We start from the raw sequence: 21,767 nt of genomic DNA on the forward strand, positions 1-21,767 counted from the left end.
AACAGGCAGTCGGGGCATTGGTATTCACACATAGTTAAGTGATTTCTATTCTGGGATCCTTTTGATTGCTTTCAGCATTTTAAAATGTGTGTCTTCAGCTGGCATCACAGAAATGGTGAAAATAATAAAGCATGATGAGAATGTCAAACACATTTTTTAAAAAATTATTTTTTTCTTTTATTGATTTGAGGAGAGAAACACTGATGTAAGAGAGAAACACCAACTGAACATGCAACCCTGGTGTGTGCCCTGACAGGGAATTGAACCGGCGACATTTCGATCTGTAGGATGACACCCAACCGACTGAGCCACACCAACCAGGGCAGAAACACAACTGTTAATAGTTTATGGTAGTTTTCAAAAATTATAAGACATTCAATAAATATAAGGTTTAGCTGTTTCCACCACTGGTGGATGGACAAAATGAAAGATGGAAATGAAGTGAAAAATTTCTGAAGGTACAATTATTTAAGGTTGTTTTGAACCACACATGGAAAATATTCAAAGAAACTTGTATAGTAAACTGAAATGTTACCAATTGGGTTAGTAACTAAATTATAGCTTTTAGTCCTGGCTGGTGTGGCTCAGTGGATTAAGTGCCACCTGCAAACCAAAGGGTCACCGGTTCCATTCCCAGTCAGGGCACATGACTGGGTTGTGGGCCAGGTCCCCAGCAGGGGGTGGGAGAGAAGCAGCCAGTTTGTTTCTCTCCGTCTCTTTCTCCCTCCTTTCCCCTCTCTCTAAAAATAAAGAAATAACATCTTTAAAAAAATAAATTATAGCTTTTAGCTACAGATTTTAGATAGATTTAAATCTTCATTCATCTCCTCTACTGAGAAAAGCAGTTATATAGAATGTTATACCAATTTAGCTATGATTTTAAAATGTGTTTTCTTCTCCATCGCCCTGAAGATCTGTGTAGAACATTAACAGAAAATAACTCGAGCACCAACTTACACCTTATACAAAAATAGATTCAAGGTGGATAAAAGACTTAAATATAAAACGTGACACCATTAAAGTCCTAGAAGAGAACGTAGGTAGGAAAATCTCAGATATTTCACGCAGAAACTTTCTTACTGACTTGTCTCCTAGAGCAAGGGACATAAAGGAAAGAATAAACAAATGGGACCTCATCAAAATTAAAAGCTTTTGCACAGCTAAGGAAAACAGTATCAAAATAAAAAGAGAACCAACTGTATGGGAAAACATATTTGCTAATGATACCTCAGACAAGGGTTTAATCTCCAAAATATATAAAGAACTTACACGACTCCACTCTAAGAAGACAAGTAACCCAATTAAAAAATGGGCAAAGGACTTGAACAGACACTTCTCCAAGGAGGACATACAGAAAATCCAAAGACACATGAAGCGATGCTCAATATCGCTAGCCATCAGAGAGATGCAGATTAAAACCACAATGAGATACCACTTCACACCAGTCAGAATGGCCATCATAAACAAAGCAACAAACAACAAGTGTTGGAGAGGATGTGGAGAAAGGGGGTCCCTAGTGCACTGTTGGTGGGACTGCAGACTGGTACAACCATTATGAAAAGCAGTTTGGAACTTCCTCAGAAAACTAAAAATGGATCTGCCTTTTGACCCAGCAATCCCATTGCTGGGACTCTATCCTAAGAATACTAAAACACCAATACAAAAGAACCTTTGCACCCCGATGTTCATAGCAGCACAATTTACAATAGCTAGGTGCTGGAAGCAACCTAGATGCCCATCAGTAAATGAATGGATCAAAAAACTATGGTACATTTACACAATGGAATTCTATGCAGCAGAAAGAAAGAAGGAGCTCATACCCTTTGCAACAGCATGGATGGAGCTGGAAAGCATTATGCTAAGTAAAACAAGCCAGGCAGTGAAAGACAAATACCACATGATATCACCTTTAACAGGAATCTAAACAACAAAACAAAACAAAACAAAAAACTAGCAAAATATAACCAAAGACACTGAAATAGGGGATAGTCTGACAGTGGCCAGAGGGGAGAGAAGAGGGAATTTCAGGGGGGAATGGGTAGGGATTACAGGAACAAATTTGGAGGACACATGGACAAAAACTAGGGGTGGGGGGTAATGGGGGGAAGGGGGGAGGGTTGGGTGGATGGGCTGGAACGGGAGTAGGGGGGAGAAAACTGTACTTGAACAATGATTGAAATAAAAAAAAAAAGAAAAAAAACAAGAAAATATAAAATGCACAGTTGATAGTGAAATCCTCTTAGTTGTAGTCCTCTAATCTGCTTCTGCGGCTCAGTAAGCATTTACTATAGGGCTTCTCACTAACTGTTGCTCTGATTTGTTAAAAAAAAATAAGTAGAGATCCCAAGGGCTTCAAACTCAGAGTCACTTTCAGAGAGTACAAAACCCAGTCAACCAAGACAATAAAATCACTCCAGTCCAACACAATAAATGAAACTAAACTAAAAATACTTACCAATCTTCAGCATTAAAATAAACCTCTTACATTTTCCCAAAGCAGTGTGATAGCAGTGGGTTTTAACTTTCCATTCTAGCCCGTGTAATTTTAAGTTAAAGAAGATAAAAGCAATTACCTAAAGGAAGTAAGAGTGACTTAGTGCTGGGACCGTGCTTGCCCTTTCTAAAAGAGCGGTTACTAGAGTTCTGCCAACAGTTTGGCACACGGGTTTACAGGCGAGCGTTGGATAGGGTCACGCCAGTTCCCCTCTGGCCTACCTTAGGTGTGTCCACGTGTCCCTGGGCTTCTTGGAGGCCGGCACTCACAGAGTGTGTGGCCTGGGGGATCTGACCGTTGGCCTGGGCCGGGCCTGCTTTAAGTCCTGAGAGGGAGGAAGAGAGACAAGAAGAAATGGGGACATTTCAACATTCTTGAAAGTTCATCTGAAAATATAAAGCAGTTTCTCTCTCCAGTGCAAAAGGAAGAGATTCATGGGCACAGTTGGTTAACTGAGGGATTTATGAACAATCTGAGACTTTTTATGTCCGGACTTTGTGAGGCTCAACAAATGGTTCAAGAAAGAAAATGCTTTATACAGGCTATGAAACCTGGATTAACTGAGACGTTAGAGAATAGTATGATCTCAAACACTTTTTGGTCATTGGAGGGTAAACCTTGAAACCTCTTTAAAAAATTCCTGTTGTTGAAATATATCTGGTTTCATACCCTGCTGTGTACAGGAACAACTTTTGAACCTTATCCTCAGCATAAACTACTTTGGGCACAAAAATAGTAGAGGGAATTGAGCAAATGTGCAACCTTCACCGAAATTCAGTCCTGGCCTCCCTCCGTCATTCTTAACCCACAAGGTCTGTGAAGGGCCGATCCCCACACTCAGCCTGGCAAATGAGAAGGTGGCATGGTGTGGGGTGAGGCCAGATGGCTTAGGAATGGGCATGAAACAGAGCCCTTCCCGGGGCTTTTTCAGAGGTGAGAATCTTTGAACTAAGATTTTTGCTGTGTGAAAAACTAAGCCTGGAGAGTCAGTGGCAGTCCTTGTCACCTCATGGGGACAGTGCTTACGAAAGAAACAGGGTCTTGATGAAATCACTCAACCCCTGGATCCTGCTGTGCCCTTGGACTTCCCAGTTTTGTGTGTTAATAAATCTCTCTCCCTCCCTTTTTGTTGCCTAAACTACAGTGACTTGGATTTCTGTTAATTGCCTTATAGTGTCCTGATTAAAAATAGTTGCTGAAGTCATTTAATAAGTACTAAAAAAGCCTCCACAGCTGTTGCCTAATATGAAAGAAGATTGTCATTTATCAAGAATCAAATGACTTGTTGTTAAGCACTCCGGATGTAGAACAATGCCTCTGTGTTTTTTCAGTTGGGTGATCAGAGCAGAAACATGTGGGTCCCATGTGGCTGATGCCTCCCAGCCAGTGACCTTGCTGGTGCACATGGTATGTTTCTCCAGGGCTCTGGCTCAACTGTGTAAGGAAGAGGGGACAGGAAAGGAGGAAGGGGAGGAGGTAGGCAGGAAGGGAATCCAGATTCCCAGAGAAAAGGAGCCAGCTAAAGCTGGGGAGGCATCAGGCAGTGGGCTTACTCCAGCCCACTCGGGTGATTCCACAGCATGTTCTCCCCAGATGCGGCCAGTGCCGGCCCTCAGCCTCGGTTCTTGTTCTGAGCTACCCTCCGTGGTTCCGAGGCCCAGGAGATCACTCCCCTGTGAGGGAAGCCCCCTCTGCAGGCCAGTGACTCAGGCAGGCAGTTGTTGGGTAAAGAGGGGGGTTCCCTGACTAGTGCCCCAAACAGGGTGAGGTTCAAGTAAGTGCAGTCAGCTAGTAGTCTCTGACCCTTGGGAACATTTTTTTAAACACTGTTCTTGAAGTTCACCTTCACAGCTTTTCGTGGGAGGAGGGGGTATTGGAAGGAACACGTAGTTGATTTGTACTACGCCCTTTGGGTGGACACGGGTCCCTAAAACATTCCCTGAGGGCCCTACTGATTTTGTAGGATGAGTTCAGGTGAAGAGAGAGGCTTTGATAACAGCATTTGGCAAGAACTGAACTTTAAAAGATGGTGTCATTTCAAACAGGTCTTTGTTGATGAGATGTGATCACAGTCACTGTGTGTGCATATGTGTGTGTATCTACTGAGAAGAATGAACTTCACCTTCTATTTGAAAATGGCTTCACTTCCTTCTAAACTCATCCTCAGTTCCTTCCATGCTGGTCAGTAATGTAGAACTTAAAGCCCTACACAGCCAGTGCTGATGGCAATAAATTCTAAGAGTAAGCTAAGAGAAAGTCTAAGTTGAGGATTTTTTTTCTGTTTAGTTGCTCACGGAAGCATTTTATGAATAAGCAAGATGCCTCCCAGTATGGTTTATTTCTGAAATCTCAGAATATTTGTTCTCTGATTCTATAGCAGCACCAATGTGGGTTAATTTACCATCTACTAAAGGATATTCCATCGTGTACAAGATCCACCTTTTTAATCAACGGAAATCTCAGCTGAGTGCTATAATCATATTCTTCAAAAATTGGTTTTAGGAAATCATCTAGAAGGAAGGAATGGAACTAACATTTATTGTGCATTTAGTATTAATGAAATCAACTACGTTAGTTTACTTAATCTTTAGAGAAACTCTCTAAGGTATAAATCATTCGTTGTCCCAACCATCTTTGAATTCCAGCTGAGCATTTATTATCTGCAAGGCATTGCACTTGGTGCTGGGGAAACCACTACATACAAGACATGGTAGTCCCTGACCTCATGATTTCCATCAGAATCTAAATGAACAATCACAAAGGACAATTCATTTGAGACCTGAGGAACGTAGGGATATAGCATCTGTAAAGTCTCTGAGAAAGGGTGGTGCTGGGGGCTTTGTAGGACTGGGAAAAAGCAAATGGCACATGTGGTATGAACAGAAACAAGGACAAGGGTGGAGAAAGAGGCAAGAGAAATGGGCCAACCCATATTACTCGGCTAAGGATTTGAGACTTTATCTCAGAGCGATGCGAAGCTTCCAAAGGGTTTTGGTAGGGGAAGGTGACACGGATGGGGAGGCGCCTGCAAACACAGGCTTAGATGGAGGCCAACTTGACTCAGCCAGTGCGTGAGTCCAAGTGAAAGAGCACGGTGGCTTGGATTTGATGGCAATAGAAATGAAAAGACAAGGACAGCTTTGACCGATAATTACAAGGTAGAATCAACAGGATTTAGGAGTAATTGGATTTGAGGGCGAGTGAGCTTTTATTGCATGTGTACTACAGGAGCAATTGGGCAGATGATGATATCATTTACAGAATTAGAGAACAACAGTGGGGAGCAAGTTGGGAGGGTGAGCTGATGAGATCAGTTTTACAGGCATTGGCTTTGAGTTGTCTGTGATGTATCCGAGTGAAGCCACTGAACAGACTGTTGAATGTATCTGTTTGGAGGTCAACAGAGAAGGCTGGGTTGATGTATATTTATAGGCAGTCAGCACATAGATGGTACTGAGAGTGAATTAAATCACTTAGGGAGATTGTGTAAAATGAGAAGAAGGTGAGGATTGACTTTGCCTTGGGTAATTTAATGTGGAGTAGAAGGAGATTAGTTAGTAGAGGAAGATAGAAAAGAGTGACCAGAGAAGGGTGGGGTGGGGTGGGGTGGGGGACCTGGAGTGAGTGATATTTTGAAAGCCAATAGAGGAGATTATTTCAAGGAGGAGTGTTCAACTATGTTGGTGTTGCTGAAAGGTCAGATAAGAAGAGGAACTGGCAATAGCTAGATTTAGCAACATAGAGGCCACTGGTGAGATTAACAAGAGCATTTTTCATGGGGTAATGGAGGCTGACCCTGACTGGAATAGGTGGGAGAGAGAGTGGGAAGTAGAAAACAGCAAATGTGGTCCACCCTTTAGAATAGCTGTCAGGTGGGGCAGTAGCAGGAGGGGGATGTGGCATCCTAAGAAGGTTTTAAAATTTGTTTGTTTGAAGAAGGGAGCCATGTTGGTGAGGAGAACCTGGTAGAGCAGGAGAGAAAGTAGGGGAGAAAGGCATGCTTGTCCTGGGTTCCTGGCACAGAACTTCTAAAACTCCTGTTATCTCCCAAGTGATCTAAATATCTTTGTTATTTAGGAGCCCCTGGGATCACATCTGAGTTTATGCTAACACTGTGGCTCAGGACAGGGGCTGCTTACCAGAAAGACCCTAACCTCTGGGGAGTTGATGGGGGCTGGAGACTGAATTCAGTCATGTAGCCAATGATTCAATTAACTGTGTCTGTGAAATGAAATTCCAATAAAAAATCAGAGAGGGAAGCCCTGGCTGGCGTAGCTCAGTGGATTGAGCGCGGGCTGGGAACCAAAGTGTCCCAGGTTCGATTCCCAGCCAGGGTACATTCCTGGGTTGCAGGCAATAACCCCCAGCAACCACACATTGATGTTTCCTTCCCTCTCTCTCTCTCTCTCTCTCTCCCCCCCTCCCCTCTCTAAAAATAAATAAATAAAATCTTAAAAAAAAAAATCAGAGAGGGAGATGCACCCTAATCCCTCAGGAAGGGTACATGGGAGCCCTGTAACCCAGGACCCAGCTGGACCTCATCCTATATGTCTCTTGATTTGGCTGGTCCTGACTTATATCTTTCATAATGAAACTGTAGTCATAAGAATAGCATTTTCCTGATTTCTGTGAGTGTTTACGTGGAGCTCCCAGGCCCTCGCCCTGAGGAGTCAGGGCCCAGCCCCGTCCTGCCACATCAGTATGTTCTCCAACCAGGAGGCGCCCCACGCTTCAGTGTCCGGAGTTTCCAGTGGGGCTTCATCACATCTGCATGATTGACTTAATCACCGGCCATGTGATCAAGGTCAATAAAGCCCATCCTGGCTCCCAATCAGTCTCAGTGACCTTTTATTTACTAACTCTCCACGTATTTACTGTATTGCATGCAGGCTTGTGAACCCGGGAGCACGATGTGGAACATGCAGAAATGATTTTTGTTCTTTGGAGACTTAGAGTCTGGTGGAGAGTCTAGGCGACGAACAAACTAATGAATACCTAGACTTACAAGTTATGACAAGTGCTCTGCAGGAAACAGCTTGGCCAACACTTCCAGGAAACGCACCGCACACAGAATAGCCAGACCGGATGCATGTGATAAAAGCATCTTCACATGTTGGGTCAAGTCGACCTCATGGCAGCTTCCACAATTTCAAGCTTGTTTTACCCTTTGAAGCAGCAAAGACCATAAATGCTGGCCTTTGCTGTGACCACCCTTTATCACTGGGAATGATGACTGGACTCTTCTGCCACAAATGGTTGGCTCCAGTGTTTTGGACCATTATTTATCATAAAGATAAATGTGTTAGTATTACAGTTCAGCCACTGAGGAGATACTAGATCTAGTTTCTCTCAGCTTCAGTTTTCTCATCGGTGGTGTGGGGGTAATAATGGATACTTCGCAGGGCTGTTGTAAGAACCAGAAACTATGCAACATGGCACACAGTACCTACTTCATCCCTCAATGTCCTGTTCTCCTTAGAAATACAAACAAGTAGCTGTCCTGCTACCTTTAAAATGTGATTTCCAGGACTGGGTACAAAGCTCTAGCCATGATGTCAATGAGACAAAACCTCAGGGGATGATCTGGTCCTTGGTGTGGGCAGTGTGCTGGGGACTGACGAAGCCTTGGACAAATAGAACACTTATACTCCGATGAGACACTCCTACCAGCTCACCCTAAACTGGTGACCAGCATCTTATCCACAAGCATCCTATGAAAAAGGGTCAAAGCTTTGCTAAACGTCACTTACAGAGAAATGGATGCAAGTGTGTGTATGTGCAGATCTTGAGCCTGACTGTCAGAAGGGAAATGTATTCTGCACTGTCTACTGAGTTCTGCTCGTCTGGGATGTGTTGGGTAAGCTTGAGCATGAGCTCTGAGCTTGAAGCAGTGTCAGGATCTCTGCTCTGAGTGGTACCTGTAGAAGGCGGAGCTGGGGTGGCTGTGTTGACGGTGCCCATGTTTGTCCACCGAGAGGCCAGCCCGGCCCTGGCTACGGCCCGCTGGTAGTTATCATAGAGAGTCTTTCCATACTAGGGAGGAAACAAGAGAAACAAGACAGTTATCTGTTATTCCTGGATTCTGCACTCAACTGAAATTTACATGTTGAGAGAAAAAAAGTACTTCATGCTCCTGTTTTTCCTCCTTTACCGAGTTTTTTTTTTTTTTTTTAATACAGTTGACCTTGAACAATATGGGTTTGAACTGTGTGGATCTACTTATATATGGACTTTTTTGTGTTTTTTTCTTCCTTATGATTTTCTTAATACCAGTTTTTGTCTAGCTTTATTGTAAGAATACAGTATATAATGCATATAACATATAAAATATGTGTTAATTGGCTGCTTATGTTATTGGCAATTTCAGTCAATAGGTAGGCTATTGGTAAAGTTTCTGGGGAGATAGAATTTATATTCAAGATTTCTGACTGTGCTGGGGTTGGCGCTTCTAACCCCTGGGTTGTTTGAGGGTCAGTGGTATCACTATTTCAGTAACAAATCCACAGATTGCTTCTTTGTGTGTTAAATGATTTTCTAGGTTAGCGGAGACAGTTCATACTTTTACCTAGACATTGGGGGAGAGCTTTAGCCATGTAATTCTGATTACATATGTCTTTATATAATTCTACACCTTGTGCATATAATCATATCTCATGTTTCTTAATTACACACTACATTTGCAATGCTCTCCATAAGTAAATAAAGATCTGGAAAGTCTCGTGTGAAAGTGAATTCTTGATTCTCAGGTCTTTGGAGAGGTCTGTGTTTCTATCCCTGTTACCTACTTAAAAAACCCAACAGGCAAATAAATAAAATAATGCCAGTAGCATCAGCCTACTAATGGCATTGACCTATTGAGTATGAGTCAAGTGTTTCACAGGAGCACAAAGACTGGACCCCGCCAGGAAGCCAGTGGGCAGATTCAAATGCAAGGTAGGCTGGAGTCCCAACGCTCACTCACCTTTGCGATCCTTATCCCCGTGACCCACTGGTTGAGCGCTCTTCCGTCATCACAGCAGAGATACTTGATGTACTGGGACTCCTTCTGAATTTGGGGATGCTGGAAAAAGTCATTTCAGAGACCCTTAGTAAACTATTCATTAGTGTCTTTCAAAAAAAGTTTCTTAGAACTTTGAATTTATTGGTGTGATACTGGTTAATACAATTATAAAGGTTTCAGGTGTACAATTTATAATATTTCAAAAAATGTTAAAACTTTAACAATGTATATGATTTCCTGAGATGGTGGCAAAAATTATTGGGAGCAATTTTAGGGTTAGGAAAACGGATACTTTCAAAATGGACTAAGTTTGGAAAGGATTGAAAAAATCTGGGACTTCTTACTATTTTGTCAATAATAATTCTCATTTCTGCTTTTTCAACTTTTGCAAACTTTCACATCTATCATGTTCTGATCCCCACAAGAAATCTGAGTTATTTCTCCATTTATCAGATTGGGGAATTTACCCGATGTAATTCTTATGTCACAAAATTAGTAGTGTTTTTGTGACTCCCAGTCAATCCTGGGTGATTTCTGCTACCAGGAATTATCCTTCCTTAAATGTCATCTCCTATCCAAATGGGCCATTTTGGCCTCGGGACGGATGGCCTGGAGAAGGAACAATTCTGTCCAGTCTCACGTGGCCCTGACTTTGGATGTTGCACCGGGAATCAGCCAGGCCTCCTTGGAGCTCAGGGTCAGTGAGGACAGTGATGTGGGCAGACATGAAGGGAAAGGGACCACAGGTCCCTGGTCCTACAGGTCAGCCTGCATTTGTCTTTTTGAATCCTCGCTGCCTTTGTAATTTCTGTTTTATGTCTTTGATGGCCTGTGTGCTCCACCAGGGTGGGAATCATGTCCGCATTCACTGCTGAGGACCCTGGAGCTTAACACTTGACCTGGTACGTGGTCGGTATTCCAGTCCAGAGGTGGAAATAATTGTTAAAAGAAATAAGGAAGTGCAAGAATTCCTGTTCATCCAGAAGTCTTATAGCCCTAAGGCAAGGGGCAGGCAACCGAATCTAGGTTCTAAGATGTGTACTGCGTGCATTTTCATGGGACACTGTAGTTTTTCATTTAGCTTTATGATGTAGAAAATGGTTTCCATGCACAACCACTTTGTGTGTGTGTGCACACCCATGCTACCACTTTTTTTCTTCCTCCAGTTCTCAGAGGAGTTTGTTACTCCTGCTATAGGATAAGCATGAAATTGCCGGTGGTGCTCCAAGTGAGATGGAATGCCACAGAACCGGAAGCCACCTCCTGTGGGCAGGAAGCTGGTGAAGCTGTCTGCTTCTTCCCTCAGGGTATTGCACAGACCTCCCACTTCACTTTTGCTTTTGGCTTAGTCATTGACCTTCCAGGGAATGGCTATTTTCAAAGTTGATCTAAGCCAAGGGCATTGTGTCTTGAACTTCAGTTTGAATCTGAGAAGCAGCATTTGCACTGGTCACCTTGCTGGTCTACCTAATGACGCAGCAGCGAGAGTCAGTGGAGTTGCTGTCTGTGCCCAGAACAGACCACAAGACCCACAGAGACTCCGAGAGCTTGATGAGAGGCCAGTAGTTTTTGGCTTTACAAATGAGAAAACTGAGGCTCAGAGAAGTTACTATGTATTTTACCCTGTGGTCTTCTGGAACCTTGGGATCTCTTGTCCCACCCCCTAGAATTTATGCATTTATAGCAAACTATTAAGCCAAAATTCCATAATCTAAAGATACCTCAGAAAAATTCAGAAAGTGTAAAGAATTCCTGCTTTAGGCTTTTGAGCCAATGGAAAAAAGTCTAACTTTATACTTTTAGCTTTATATAAATGGTTCGCTTTATGGAGGTCCCTCGGCCCTTAGAATTTGTGTCAGCATTACTGGAAGAACAGTCAATTTCTATTTAGGTACAACAGGTCCCCTCTCTCCCGAGTTCCAAGTTAGGCTCCCTAATGTTACCTGTAGTTTTCCACCTTTACCGGCAGATGGCAGCAAACATCTTCGAATGGGTTTTGAATATGTAACAATACATTGGGGTTGAATGCTCCCTCATTAAACTGAACAGCAGATTTTATTTGTATAAGTGTTACTCCAACTAAGCATCTTCTTTGGAGTTCCTTAAAACTGAAACTGTCTCTCAACTCAGATAATGTGGCCCAACAGCAAAAAAGGACTTGTTAACTTTAATTAATCAGAAGGTCAGTCATATTGATGAAAAATACACTAAGCTGAGGATTTATCCCCTGAGTGGATTGTGACATACCACAAATGCCTGAAGTGCTCTCTTCAGCCATGAAACTCACAAAACCAAACCAAGTCCTCTTCCCACACCAGAAACAGAGTTCCCCAACTTACAACAACCTTCTTGTTCTGTCATATCAGAGGGGTGAACACGGGCCGTTTCAGCAATTTAATGTTTATAATGGTTCTTAGGAAGCACCTTTTTTTTTTTTTTCCTGAGAAGGTAAAAAACTTGACATTGTTCCCTTGGCCTTGCTATCTTAAAAGTCTGGGGTTTTTCTTTCTTTCTTCAGTGCCTTTCACGGGAGAGCCAGGTCACCGGCCTGTGCTCGCGGCAAACTGCACAAGGCAACGCCTGTGTAGAGGTGTCCACTTAACCAGCCCTATAAACGGTCTCATCCAAGTAGGGTGAAATGCAACCCTTCCCTTTAACATACAGCTTTTGAGCATAAAACAGAGGCAAGGCCTCTTGGCCTTTAATTCTAACAGTGGCTCCTGCTATGATGAGGAGGTGGGTGTCCTGATCTCGCTTCATTTTCTCCAACATTCATGGGGTTGGTCTCACTGATTGCCTTAGACCACATGCGTGCTACGAACATATACAGCAGGATTCAGCGTCAGACGAGCTCGAAGGTCTCTTGCAATCCTCGGATTTTATGGTTCTAAGATGAACTACCAGTGGGCACCAGGCTCCTTCCCGGCTCCCAGGGCATCTTGGAGCAAGTCACAGTGCTGGTCCTCCAGTCACGTCTTAGAACCTTGCCTAGGGGTTGCTGCCTGACTGAGCCTTTTATTGAAAAGTCATTTGCAAAGTGGTTTAAGGGAAAAAAATGCTGGTTCAGTACCACTGGGCAGACTCTTCTGCAATTGGGTTGATTGTTCCTGACCAGAAAAAGAGAGAAGCTCAGAGCAGAACACAGAGTTGGGGCAACTGCAGAACGTTACTGTTAAAAGGGAACTTACAGGCTCCTAAAGTTACAAACAAGGAAACCAAGGGCGGGGAGGATAAGCCATGTGTCCACGTCCAAGGAGAGAGGCAGAGCCGTGACTACAACCCAGGCCCCACGCATTTAACAGATACCTCTGGGTGCTGGGAAACAGGCCAGCCCCTGGGTAAATAAGGGTGAGTAAGGGAGGCTTACTCATAAGTAGGAAGGGGCCCCTGGGGTTGTTGCTGGGTCAGGGACACATGTAAACAAATATGTGATTACTTAATGGCATGGTAAATTTCTTAGTAAAAGTTGGAAAATGAAGGCAGAGAAAGGCTCTTTGGGGGAAGTGATGGAATGTTGCAGTATGTTTAAGGAACCCCTAGAAAGTCTGTGTGGCCAAGGCCTGGGAACCAATGGAAAGGGGAGGCAGTTAACAAGCTCAACAGAAGTCAGAGTCCAGGGCCTTGTGTCAAACTAGCCTCTGGACTTGATCTCTAGGCAGTGGGTCCAACAGACACGTTAAAAGAGCAGAGTCATACAGACGGAGCTGCTGGCTCTGTGGGGGGGGCGGGGCGGAGACTGGAGTGAGGAGCACAAACAGACAAAGAGAGCAGGGCTGGATGAGAGAGGTCTCCGATGGAGAATGAGAACTTGATGATGGATTGGACGAGGAAGGAAAGAGAAGAGGCTTCAAGGATGATTTCTCTATTTCTAGCTTAGAGAAGTAGGCGGGTATTATGGGTTTAATTGTGTTCCCTCCAAAGACAAACTGAAGTCCGAAATAGAATCTTTGTTGATTGGTGCCCTTGTAAGAAGAGGAGCGAAAGCACAGACACAGACAGAGGAGGCCCAGGCGATACTGGAGGATGACAGGAGCGCAATGCAGCTGTGGCCCAGGAATGTCAAGGGTCGCAGGAAACTGCTAGAAGCTAGGAGATGGCACTGAACGGATTTTTCCCTCAGGGCCCTTCAGAAAGAACTAACCCTGCTGATGTCTTGATTTTGAACTTCTGGCTTCCTGAACTGTGAGAGAACACATTTCTGTTTTTAAGTCACCTAGTTCGTTGTACTTGGTTACGGCAGGCACCGGACACTAATCTAGTGGGTGATGGTATCATTGGTCTTGAGAGGCACTGAGGAATGAAGGAGTGGGTGAGGGGGAGACAGGGCCCTGACAGGTATGGTCACAGGGCCAGGACTCAAATTCCAATCTCTCTGGTAGAGGCCCTTGTGGTCTGTTGTGGTCAGTGAGCTCATACCGAACAAAAACCTTCTGGGCTGGACGTACCAGTAGGCATGTGTCCATCATGCAGTCTCTTAACACGCCTCTCCATAGTGTGAATTCCTTTTGAAAGGTGTGTATGTATTCCTTGAATTCTGTAAATTGGCTTATCCTAATGAGATATTTGCATATCAAGAATTTTTCAAAATTTGTGTTTTTTTTTTAGAGAGAGAGAGGAAGGAACAATTTTTTTTTGCTAGTGGACAGAAAAGGAAATAAGTGACCAACATAGTCATAAACAAATTAACTTCTCCAAACCATAACAGAGCCTTATACTCAGCAACTTAACAAAAATTCTCAATATTTTGGGAAGGAAATGATACACATGCAAACAAGCAAGATGAGCAGGGTGTCTGCTCGTGAAGAGTTCGTCTTGGGGACAGAATTGCTCGTTGTCCTGAGAAAAAAGGAAATACGTGTCCTGCTGGGGTTGCTCCTGACTCTTGTTGTTTCCTCAACCCATGGTGCTGCTGGCCTCTCCTCTCCGAGCTTCTCCCTTGGTGGGGAGGCCCCAACTCTTTCCTGAAGACACGGGCCTTGGATATGAGGGCTTCAGAAATTCTAGTCCAATGTCCTGGGTCTCAGCATTGCCATTCTCAGTGACGCCCAGGACAACCTCTGTCCCAGTCTTATAACTCATCTCAAGCTATGGCTCTAGGACCCAGTCCCAAGTGTGTGAGTCAGCACCAGGGACTAAGCCTGTTCGCTGTGTCTAAAGTCCCTTCTTAGGGTCTCCAATGTCTGAAATGTCATCTTTCTCCTGCCAGACATCCCTCTTCCAGCCTCTGGCCCTGGCCTTGGGGTTGGGGCCCTTGATCCTTCTGACAGCTTTCATCCCATTTGTCCACTTGGAAGGGTATTTCATCACCAGCTGAACGTCACTGGTGAGCTGACGTTTCGAGGTAGGACACTTCCTAAGGCTCTGAGCGCAAAAGCTGACTGTGCTGAGGAAGAATGAAGACTCCTGGGCCCCACCCTTAAAACATTTTGATTTGGTGGGTCCCAGGCCCCAGCACCTGTATTTCTAACAGGCCTCCCCTGACTGTGATCCAGCCAGTTTGCTGACTAGCATTTCGAAATGACTTTTTCCACTATAGGCTCTTCCTACTATAGGCTCTTTCCAGACCCTTCCCCCTGCTCAAGAGATGTGGGCAACGTTTCAGAGATGAAGTGCCTAGAAATGAGGGCCTCCAAGGGGTAATTTCTCAAGGTCTCAGGATTCCCAACGAGGGTCGTGGGGTCAGAGAGGAACATTAGAGATATGGTTCAAAGGCATGAGCAGTGGGGCCGAGGTGATTAAGAGAAGATGTGTTCCTAGTAAACAGTGTCTGAGAGAGCGGTGGCCTCTGAGCCACCACCTGGCTTCTCATCCTGGCTCAGGCCCCTCATCTATGAACTCAGGAGAATCATGGCTCTCACTGCACAAGAGCGATAAAAGGATTAAATGAGTTAACCTAGGACATTCTTAAAACATGCATTCTAGATGCTATATAAGTGTTTGCCATTATTCTCATTACCCTTTTTATATCAGGAACAGAAAAGGAAGGGCAGGAACCTGAAGTCGATGGGGAATTAATTCTCCTCACCTTCTCTTCCTTCTGGCCCCTAACCCCAGCAGACCCCCACCTCAGGGGGCCTATTCTCATTTCTGGGATGATCCCCTCCAGATAATTCTCATTCACTATTTTACTCACATCTTTCGGTCTAAGGTCACTCCCTCGGAGAGTCATTCCGTGACCACGTCATCCACAGAATTGCTGGCCCTAGTCCTGGCACATCCATCCCCTACCCTGCTTCACACCCACAGCTGCATTGAGGACCCGGGATAATGCGCCCAGATATCACATTACATTTTTTTTCTTATTGCCATTTCCCTATCACTGAAAGTAAACTCCACGAGGTCAGGGATTGTCATGTATCTGGTTCCCTTCTGTATTCCCAGCACATGGGGCGGTGCTTAACAGGTAGCTGGCATTTGACAAATACTGAATGAATGAATGAAGGAATCTGGCTCTCTCTCTCATCCCCCAGTCCCTTTGCAGCCATTGTCCTGGGACCACTCTGTCTAGGGCAGGCTTCTCAGCTGCTCACTGCTGACGTGTGCAGGCAGCCACTGCTTCGTTGTGGGGTTGCCTCGCGCATGGCAGTGTATTTGGCATATTCAGGGCCTCTGTCCATCAGATGTAAGCAGTAATAGACCCGCCCTGGTCATGACAAACAAAAATGTCCCTAGATATTGCTAATGGTCTCCTGTGGGGCAAAATAGCCCTGGTAGAGAAATGCTGGGGGGTTTCAGGCTGACTGAGCTAGTACAGTGGTGGTGGTCGTTATCATCTGCATTGAAAGTGGATGCCGAGAAATGATGAAGAGGACTATGAACGTCTCATTGAAAACCGCACATTATCCCAGGTCCTCGATGAAACCAATCACATCGACCGATTATTTGATGATGATGATAACAACAATAATAAATAGGAGTAAATGTGCAGGGAAAGGTCATTTAGAAGTCAAAATTATTAAATAAGATTTAGCCCAATTATTGTATTTGACTAAGAAAAAACCAAAAACTATCCAGAAAAAAGTTTTTCCCATTTTTTATATTTTCTCTATTTTTCTAGGAAATCTTGTCAATTTCCTAATTTCTAAAAACTTTTTACAATGGAGTAGAAGTCCAATAAATAAAGAACTGAAAATTTGATTCAGTATTATCAATAAAATTATACATAAAATTTTATTCAAAATGTGGAGCTTTCATTTTCATGAGTGATGAGGAAGCTCAGGCAGATTCATTTTACTTTTTTTCTTTTCCTTTTTTTAACTGTAATTATTGGGGGGACATTGGTTAATGAAATTATATAGGTTTCAGGTGTACAATTCTATAATCCATCATCTGTATTTTGTATTGTGTGTTCACCACCCTGAGCCAGGTCCTCTTCCATCAGCATTTTCCCCCCTTCTACCAGCACCCACCCCCTTCCCCTCTGGTAACCAGCATGCTGACAGACATATTCACTGTAACATTGTAGACTCAACAAATAATCCAAACTGGTAGAGATGTTTCCTCATTTCCTATTTTGGCTTAAAATAAAAAGCTTATTATATTATACTTGAGGTTAACTATATAACATTTAATATTTTTTCCTTAAAAGGAAATATTAACTCAAATTGCTTACAGATACAAGGTAAGAACTTCTTACACCATACCTTTAAAACAAAGCAGTAGTCAGTGGGTGCTTTATACTTCATTTTACACTGAATCCCATAGTAAATGTTGACATTTTCAAACTGTATAAAGCACGCCAGGTCTCGAGATGTCTGAAAGAGAAGGAAAAAAATAACCTCAACACAGCTGACAGTTAATAGTTTTTCCAAAGTTGTTCTTGATGGTACAACTAAGAATGACATTTCAGTAGAAAAATAATGAATTTTAGGCAATTTATTGAAGCATCTACCATGGTTAGTTTTCTAAAAGCCAAGCCGGCATTTTAAGAGGTGAAAGAGTTCACCCAAGACAAAACTGCATGCCACAGGCTGGGAAGTGGCATGAAAATTACGCTCCGTTCTGGTACCTGCACGTGTACTCCCAGGCTCAGAGCTGACTGGTTGACTTTGAGACATCGTTATTGATGCAGTCAAGACAAGGTGACCCGCCACCTCTTAAACAGTGAAATATTTCCTCCCGTGAGATTGATAAAATCCATCAGAAATTTCATTTTGACTTTTGCTGCTCTAAGTCAGTGATGGATTTCATGATTGAGCATTAAGAAAAAAAATGCCCCCTTCAGGAGGAACAATGAGAGGTAGGTCTGATGTCCAGTAAATTAGCACACACGTCATGCATTTTTTCAGGAGGAAAAAAGGTTCCTTTCACGCTTTCTCTGTAAGGGCTGATGGTGTTGCTATGGAAACAGAAACCTCTCCTCCATGTATAATATGCATTGTGAAGACTGCAACCTCTAATCTACATATTTGGTTACACTTCAATTACAAATTTGTTCTATTACTGCCCCCCATCACATTGTATAATTCTCTACCTAGTTAGTGAATAAAGAGTGAAGGGCAGAACTGTTACACCCCAGCACACAATTATTTCTTTATTTATGGTTCAATTTTTTTGTATGATATTTTCTTCTGGATTTTCAAAGTTTTAGTTTTTTAATTAGAAAATAAAATATATTAATCATTATTTAAAGAACAATTCACATATACATATATAATAAAATGATAATCTTCCTTTTTCACTGTTTTTTTTAATTTCATTCTTTTCCCCCTGAGTACTATTGTTAATAGTTCAGTAGTGTTCTTCCTAATGGTTTTGGGGAAGCATTTACATGTATATGTGTATATATACCCACATACACACATATATATACTTACACATATACAATTTAAAAAATATGACGGAGACTTCAGTATAAATACTGTTTCATACCAATTTACATTCCAGCCTCTGTGCAAGAGTGCCCATTTTTCTTATCCACTCCTGCTGAAATTTGGATGTTATCAATATTGTTAATTTTATCAATCTCATGGGAGGAAATATTTCACTATTTAATTTATGTTTCCCTGATTTTAATGAGATACAGCAACTTTTAAAATATTTGGTGGCTACTGATATTTGTTTTTCTGTCAATTTTCATTAAATAAGCTTTGCTGTTTTTTTTAAGAGTATGTTTATCCTTTTCTCATTGATTTGCTGACCTTTCTATTTTATGGATATTTGTACTTGGTTTTACTGGTGTTGGTTATACCGGCTGCAAATGTGCTCTCTGGCTCTAGAGCGAGTCTTCAGTTTCCTGTTCGGATCTGTGGCCACGAGGGAAGAACATCTTCATACAGTCGAATCTGTCAATTTTCTCCTTATAATTTTGAGCTTTTAGTTTTGCTTAAGAAGACTTTCCCACCACCACATCGTGAAAATATTAATCTATATTTTCTTCTAAGATTTTATATTCCCCTTTTTCCTAAGTATGTGTCATCTAGAATTTAATTTGGAACCTGGTGTAAAAGTCAGGGAACTATTTTTTCAAGTGGACATACATTTACTTCGATGCTATCGATGGAAGCCAAGTTCTCACCCCACTGCTGTAAAATACTTTCTTCAGTTTCCTCTGCATTAGATGGCGCTCTGTTCACCTGCCACGTTTGTCTCCGCCTCTCCTGCTCTCGTCTAACTTTTTTTGGCGGAGGAGTTCTACCTCGGTGTGCTTCATAATTTGGGGGGTATGACCTTTCGGATTAATTTTAGAACCTGTCACATCAAGTAAAAAGAATACAATGGAAATTTTTCTTGGGATTGAATACATATAAAATTGCGGGGGAAGAATTAATATCTTTTCATCTAGTAACACATTTCCTTTTATTCAGTTATTTTGCTTCTTTTATTAAATTACATATTTTATGACATATAAGTCTTCAACATTTCTTGTTGATTGTTAGGTATTTTGTATTTTTTGTTCCTATTATGCATAGAACCTTTTGCATTATATTTTAATTAGCATATTGTTTGTGTAAAGGAAAAGAATTTCTTATTTGGTAAGTTATTTGATCCTAATAGTGTTTCAGTTGAGTGTCTTATATTGTGAATAAAGAGAATTTTTGCCTCTTTCTTTCCAATAATTATATTTCTTATTCTTTTTCTTGACTTTCTAGTTAATTCCTCCATTCCAGTGTTAGCCATGAGAGAAATTACCCTTGTCCTATTCCAATGCGAACACTTCTAATTTTATCACTAAGTGTGGTGTCTGTGGTAGATTTATTTATGCCTCATTTGTATGTAAATGCCAAAGATGTAACATTTCTAAAGTAAAACAAAGTATTTGTGGGTCCACTGTTATGTCCCCAGCCTGGGACTGGACTGGAGATGCCATCCGCAAACAGTGTCGGCTCCAAGGTTGAGACTAAGTAGGAGCAGCAGCTGCCCTGGGCCGAGTATCACCCTTGAGGCCTCCCCTGTGTTCCGACTGACACTGCAGAGTCCTCGAACAGGTTCTGGGAGCAGACCTGGATATCGGCATGGCTTCATCAGCATGGGACTGTGGGTCAAGCCTGTTAGAAGAAGGCTGCAATCTGTAGTGAAGGGAACATGTTTCGGCTTACCCCAGATACACGTGAGATTCTAAAGTTGTAAAGAGGTAAACAAAAGATAGAAATGCCCTGAGCCTTTGAAAAAGCTAAAGGTCAGAATGAGAGTTAAAGTTATTTCTAAGAAGAATTTATTGTTTGCTTATAGATTTGAGGTGCTAACCCTAAACCACCAAGTAGAAGTTAAATGATGTCTAAAGTCTTTTGCTAAATTAGATGGAAATATTTCACTAGAAATATTACCTTAGAGAACAGCTTAGAGAACAGGTAACCTTAGAGAACAGCTTACCTGTTCAAAGGATATGGTCTAAGATCTAAATGAAGATCTATCAAGACTTCTCCTACCTCTATGATTCCAATTAAGGAAGCTTTGCTATAATGACTATAGAACAAGAAGAGCATAAATACAGGGAGAAAAGTCCTTAGGAATAGAAACATAAAGTAACAAATTAACCTCTAGAAAAATGCTTTGGCCATAACTTTTGAAACCTGATTTAAAAGTAGATAAAATTCTTCAACTTCAAGAGAGAGCTATGGGAAAAATTACAAAAGGATTTCTGGAACTCTGTCCCAATAGAGAATGTATTTGTATAAAATTGTAATAACATCATTCTCACAGCAAAAAAGAGTGTACTTAAATTGCCACCTGAGGACTTCTTTAGTTTCACTTTCATGAAAACTGTTTGTGCTAGTATTTTTTCTTTCTGACCTTAGTCTTCCCTTTAGGTACGTAATAAATTCCAGAAGCTCGTAAAAGAAAATAGCGCCTTTTCCAGGATTTCTTTCCATCCTCTTTCAAATAAAGGGCTCCTTCAAGCTCTGGCACAATGACGGATGTTCCGCAGAAACTTTCCTGAAATTGAGATTTTGATTATATAAACACATGAAAGATAAAACACATTTTGCTCACATTTAAACAAACTGGCAAACTAGACTCTAAGCTAAAACTCATTTTTGTCTACAGTTTGATTGAAAGCATATGTTCTTGTTGCATGCTGTTTATTTAAAGAAAGGGAGAATCCTTGGTGCCTTAGAGTCCTGGCTCCTGAGGTAGACTTCAGGGCTTCCTGACCACTTGAGGCAAGGCTCCCAACCTCAGTTTCCTTTTACCTGCAAAAATGGAGTAATAATAGCGCCAACTGCATGAGGGAGAGTGTGAGTAGGATTTCGGTGTATTGTTACAATAAGTATTAAAGGCTATTACTGTTATAAGTTGGTAAATAAAAAAATTATTACTTTTCCTATAAGCAAAAAGATTACTATTTCATTGCTAAGAAATAGAAAAGTTACAATATATAATTCTGTAATAAAATATGGATAAGTCAGTAACTTATTCATGGGATGGCTTCTTATCAAAGGAAGCAATCATTAACACTGTGGTCTATGAAAATTTAGTGCTGAAGTGTAGATTTTCAAATGTCAGAACTTGCATAAGTCTATAAATCTTTAAAAAAAATTTAAAACACTATATTTATTCATTTTCAGAGATGGAGGAGAGAGGGGGAAAGAGAGGGAGAGGGTCAGTTGGCTCTCACACCCCCCCAATTGGGGACCTGGCCTGCAACCCAGGCATGTGCTCTGACTGGAATTGATCTGGTGACCTTTTGGTTCACAGGACAACACCTAATCCATGGAGCCACACCAGTGAGGGTGAATTTATAATTCTTAGTAAATTTCTTTTAAAAGGCAATGTAGTAAAATTCCATATCATCCCATCTTCCAATTCAAATACTCAAAACTTTGTTTTGCT

The 21,767-nt window shown here is 42.0% G+C and overlaps 2 protein-coding genes across 2 annotated transcripts in view; one reads left to right on the forward strand and one right to left on the reverse strand.

Annotated features, from left to right (window-relative positions):
• Positions 1-3,882, forward strand: part of LOC114492908 (protein adenylyltransferase SelO-like) — a 54,555-nt gene extending 50,673 nt beyond the window's left edge. The window contains exon 19 of the mRNA XM_036022948.1: positions 3,826-3,882. Within this exon, the coding sequence (XP_035878841.1) occupies positions 3,826-3,867 (42 nt within the window). The 3' untranslated portion in view covers positions 3,868-3,882. The remainder of the gene's footprint in view (positions 1-3,825) is intronic.
• Positions 1-21,767, reverse strand: part of LOC114492907 (amyloid beta precursor protein binding family B member 1 interacting protein) — a 97,285-nt gene that overhangs the window by 4,435 nt on the left and 71,083 nt on the right. Inside the window, exons 9-13 of the mRNA XM_028507526.2 lie at positions 20,727-20,870; positions 17,138-17,248; positions 9,456-9,554; positions 8,413-8,527; positions 2,716-2,819 (exon numbers count right to left, since the gene is read on the reverse strand). Coding sequence (XP_028363327.1) covers positions 2,716-2,819; positions 8,413-8,527; positions 9,456-9,554; positions 17,138-17,248; positions 20,727-20,870 — 573 coding nt within the window. The remainder of the gene's footprint in view (positions 1-2,715; positions 2,820-8,412; positions 8,528-9,455; positions 9,555-17,137; positions 17,249-20,726; positions 20,871-21,767) is intronic.

The sequence above is a fragment of the Phyllostomus discolor genome, chromosome 1 (assembly GCF_004126475.2).
Source record: "Phyllostomus discolor isolate MPI-MPIP mPhyDis1 chromosome 1, mPhyDis1.pri.v3, whole genome shotgun sequence".
In the NCBI taxonomy this organism is placed as follows: domain Eukaryota; kingdom Metazoa; phylum Chordata; class Mammalia; order Chiroptera; family Phyllostomidae; genus Phyllostomus; species Phyllostomus discolor.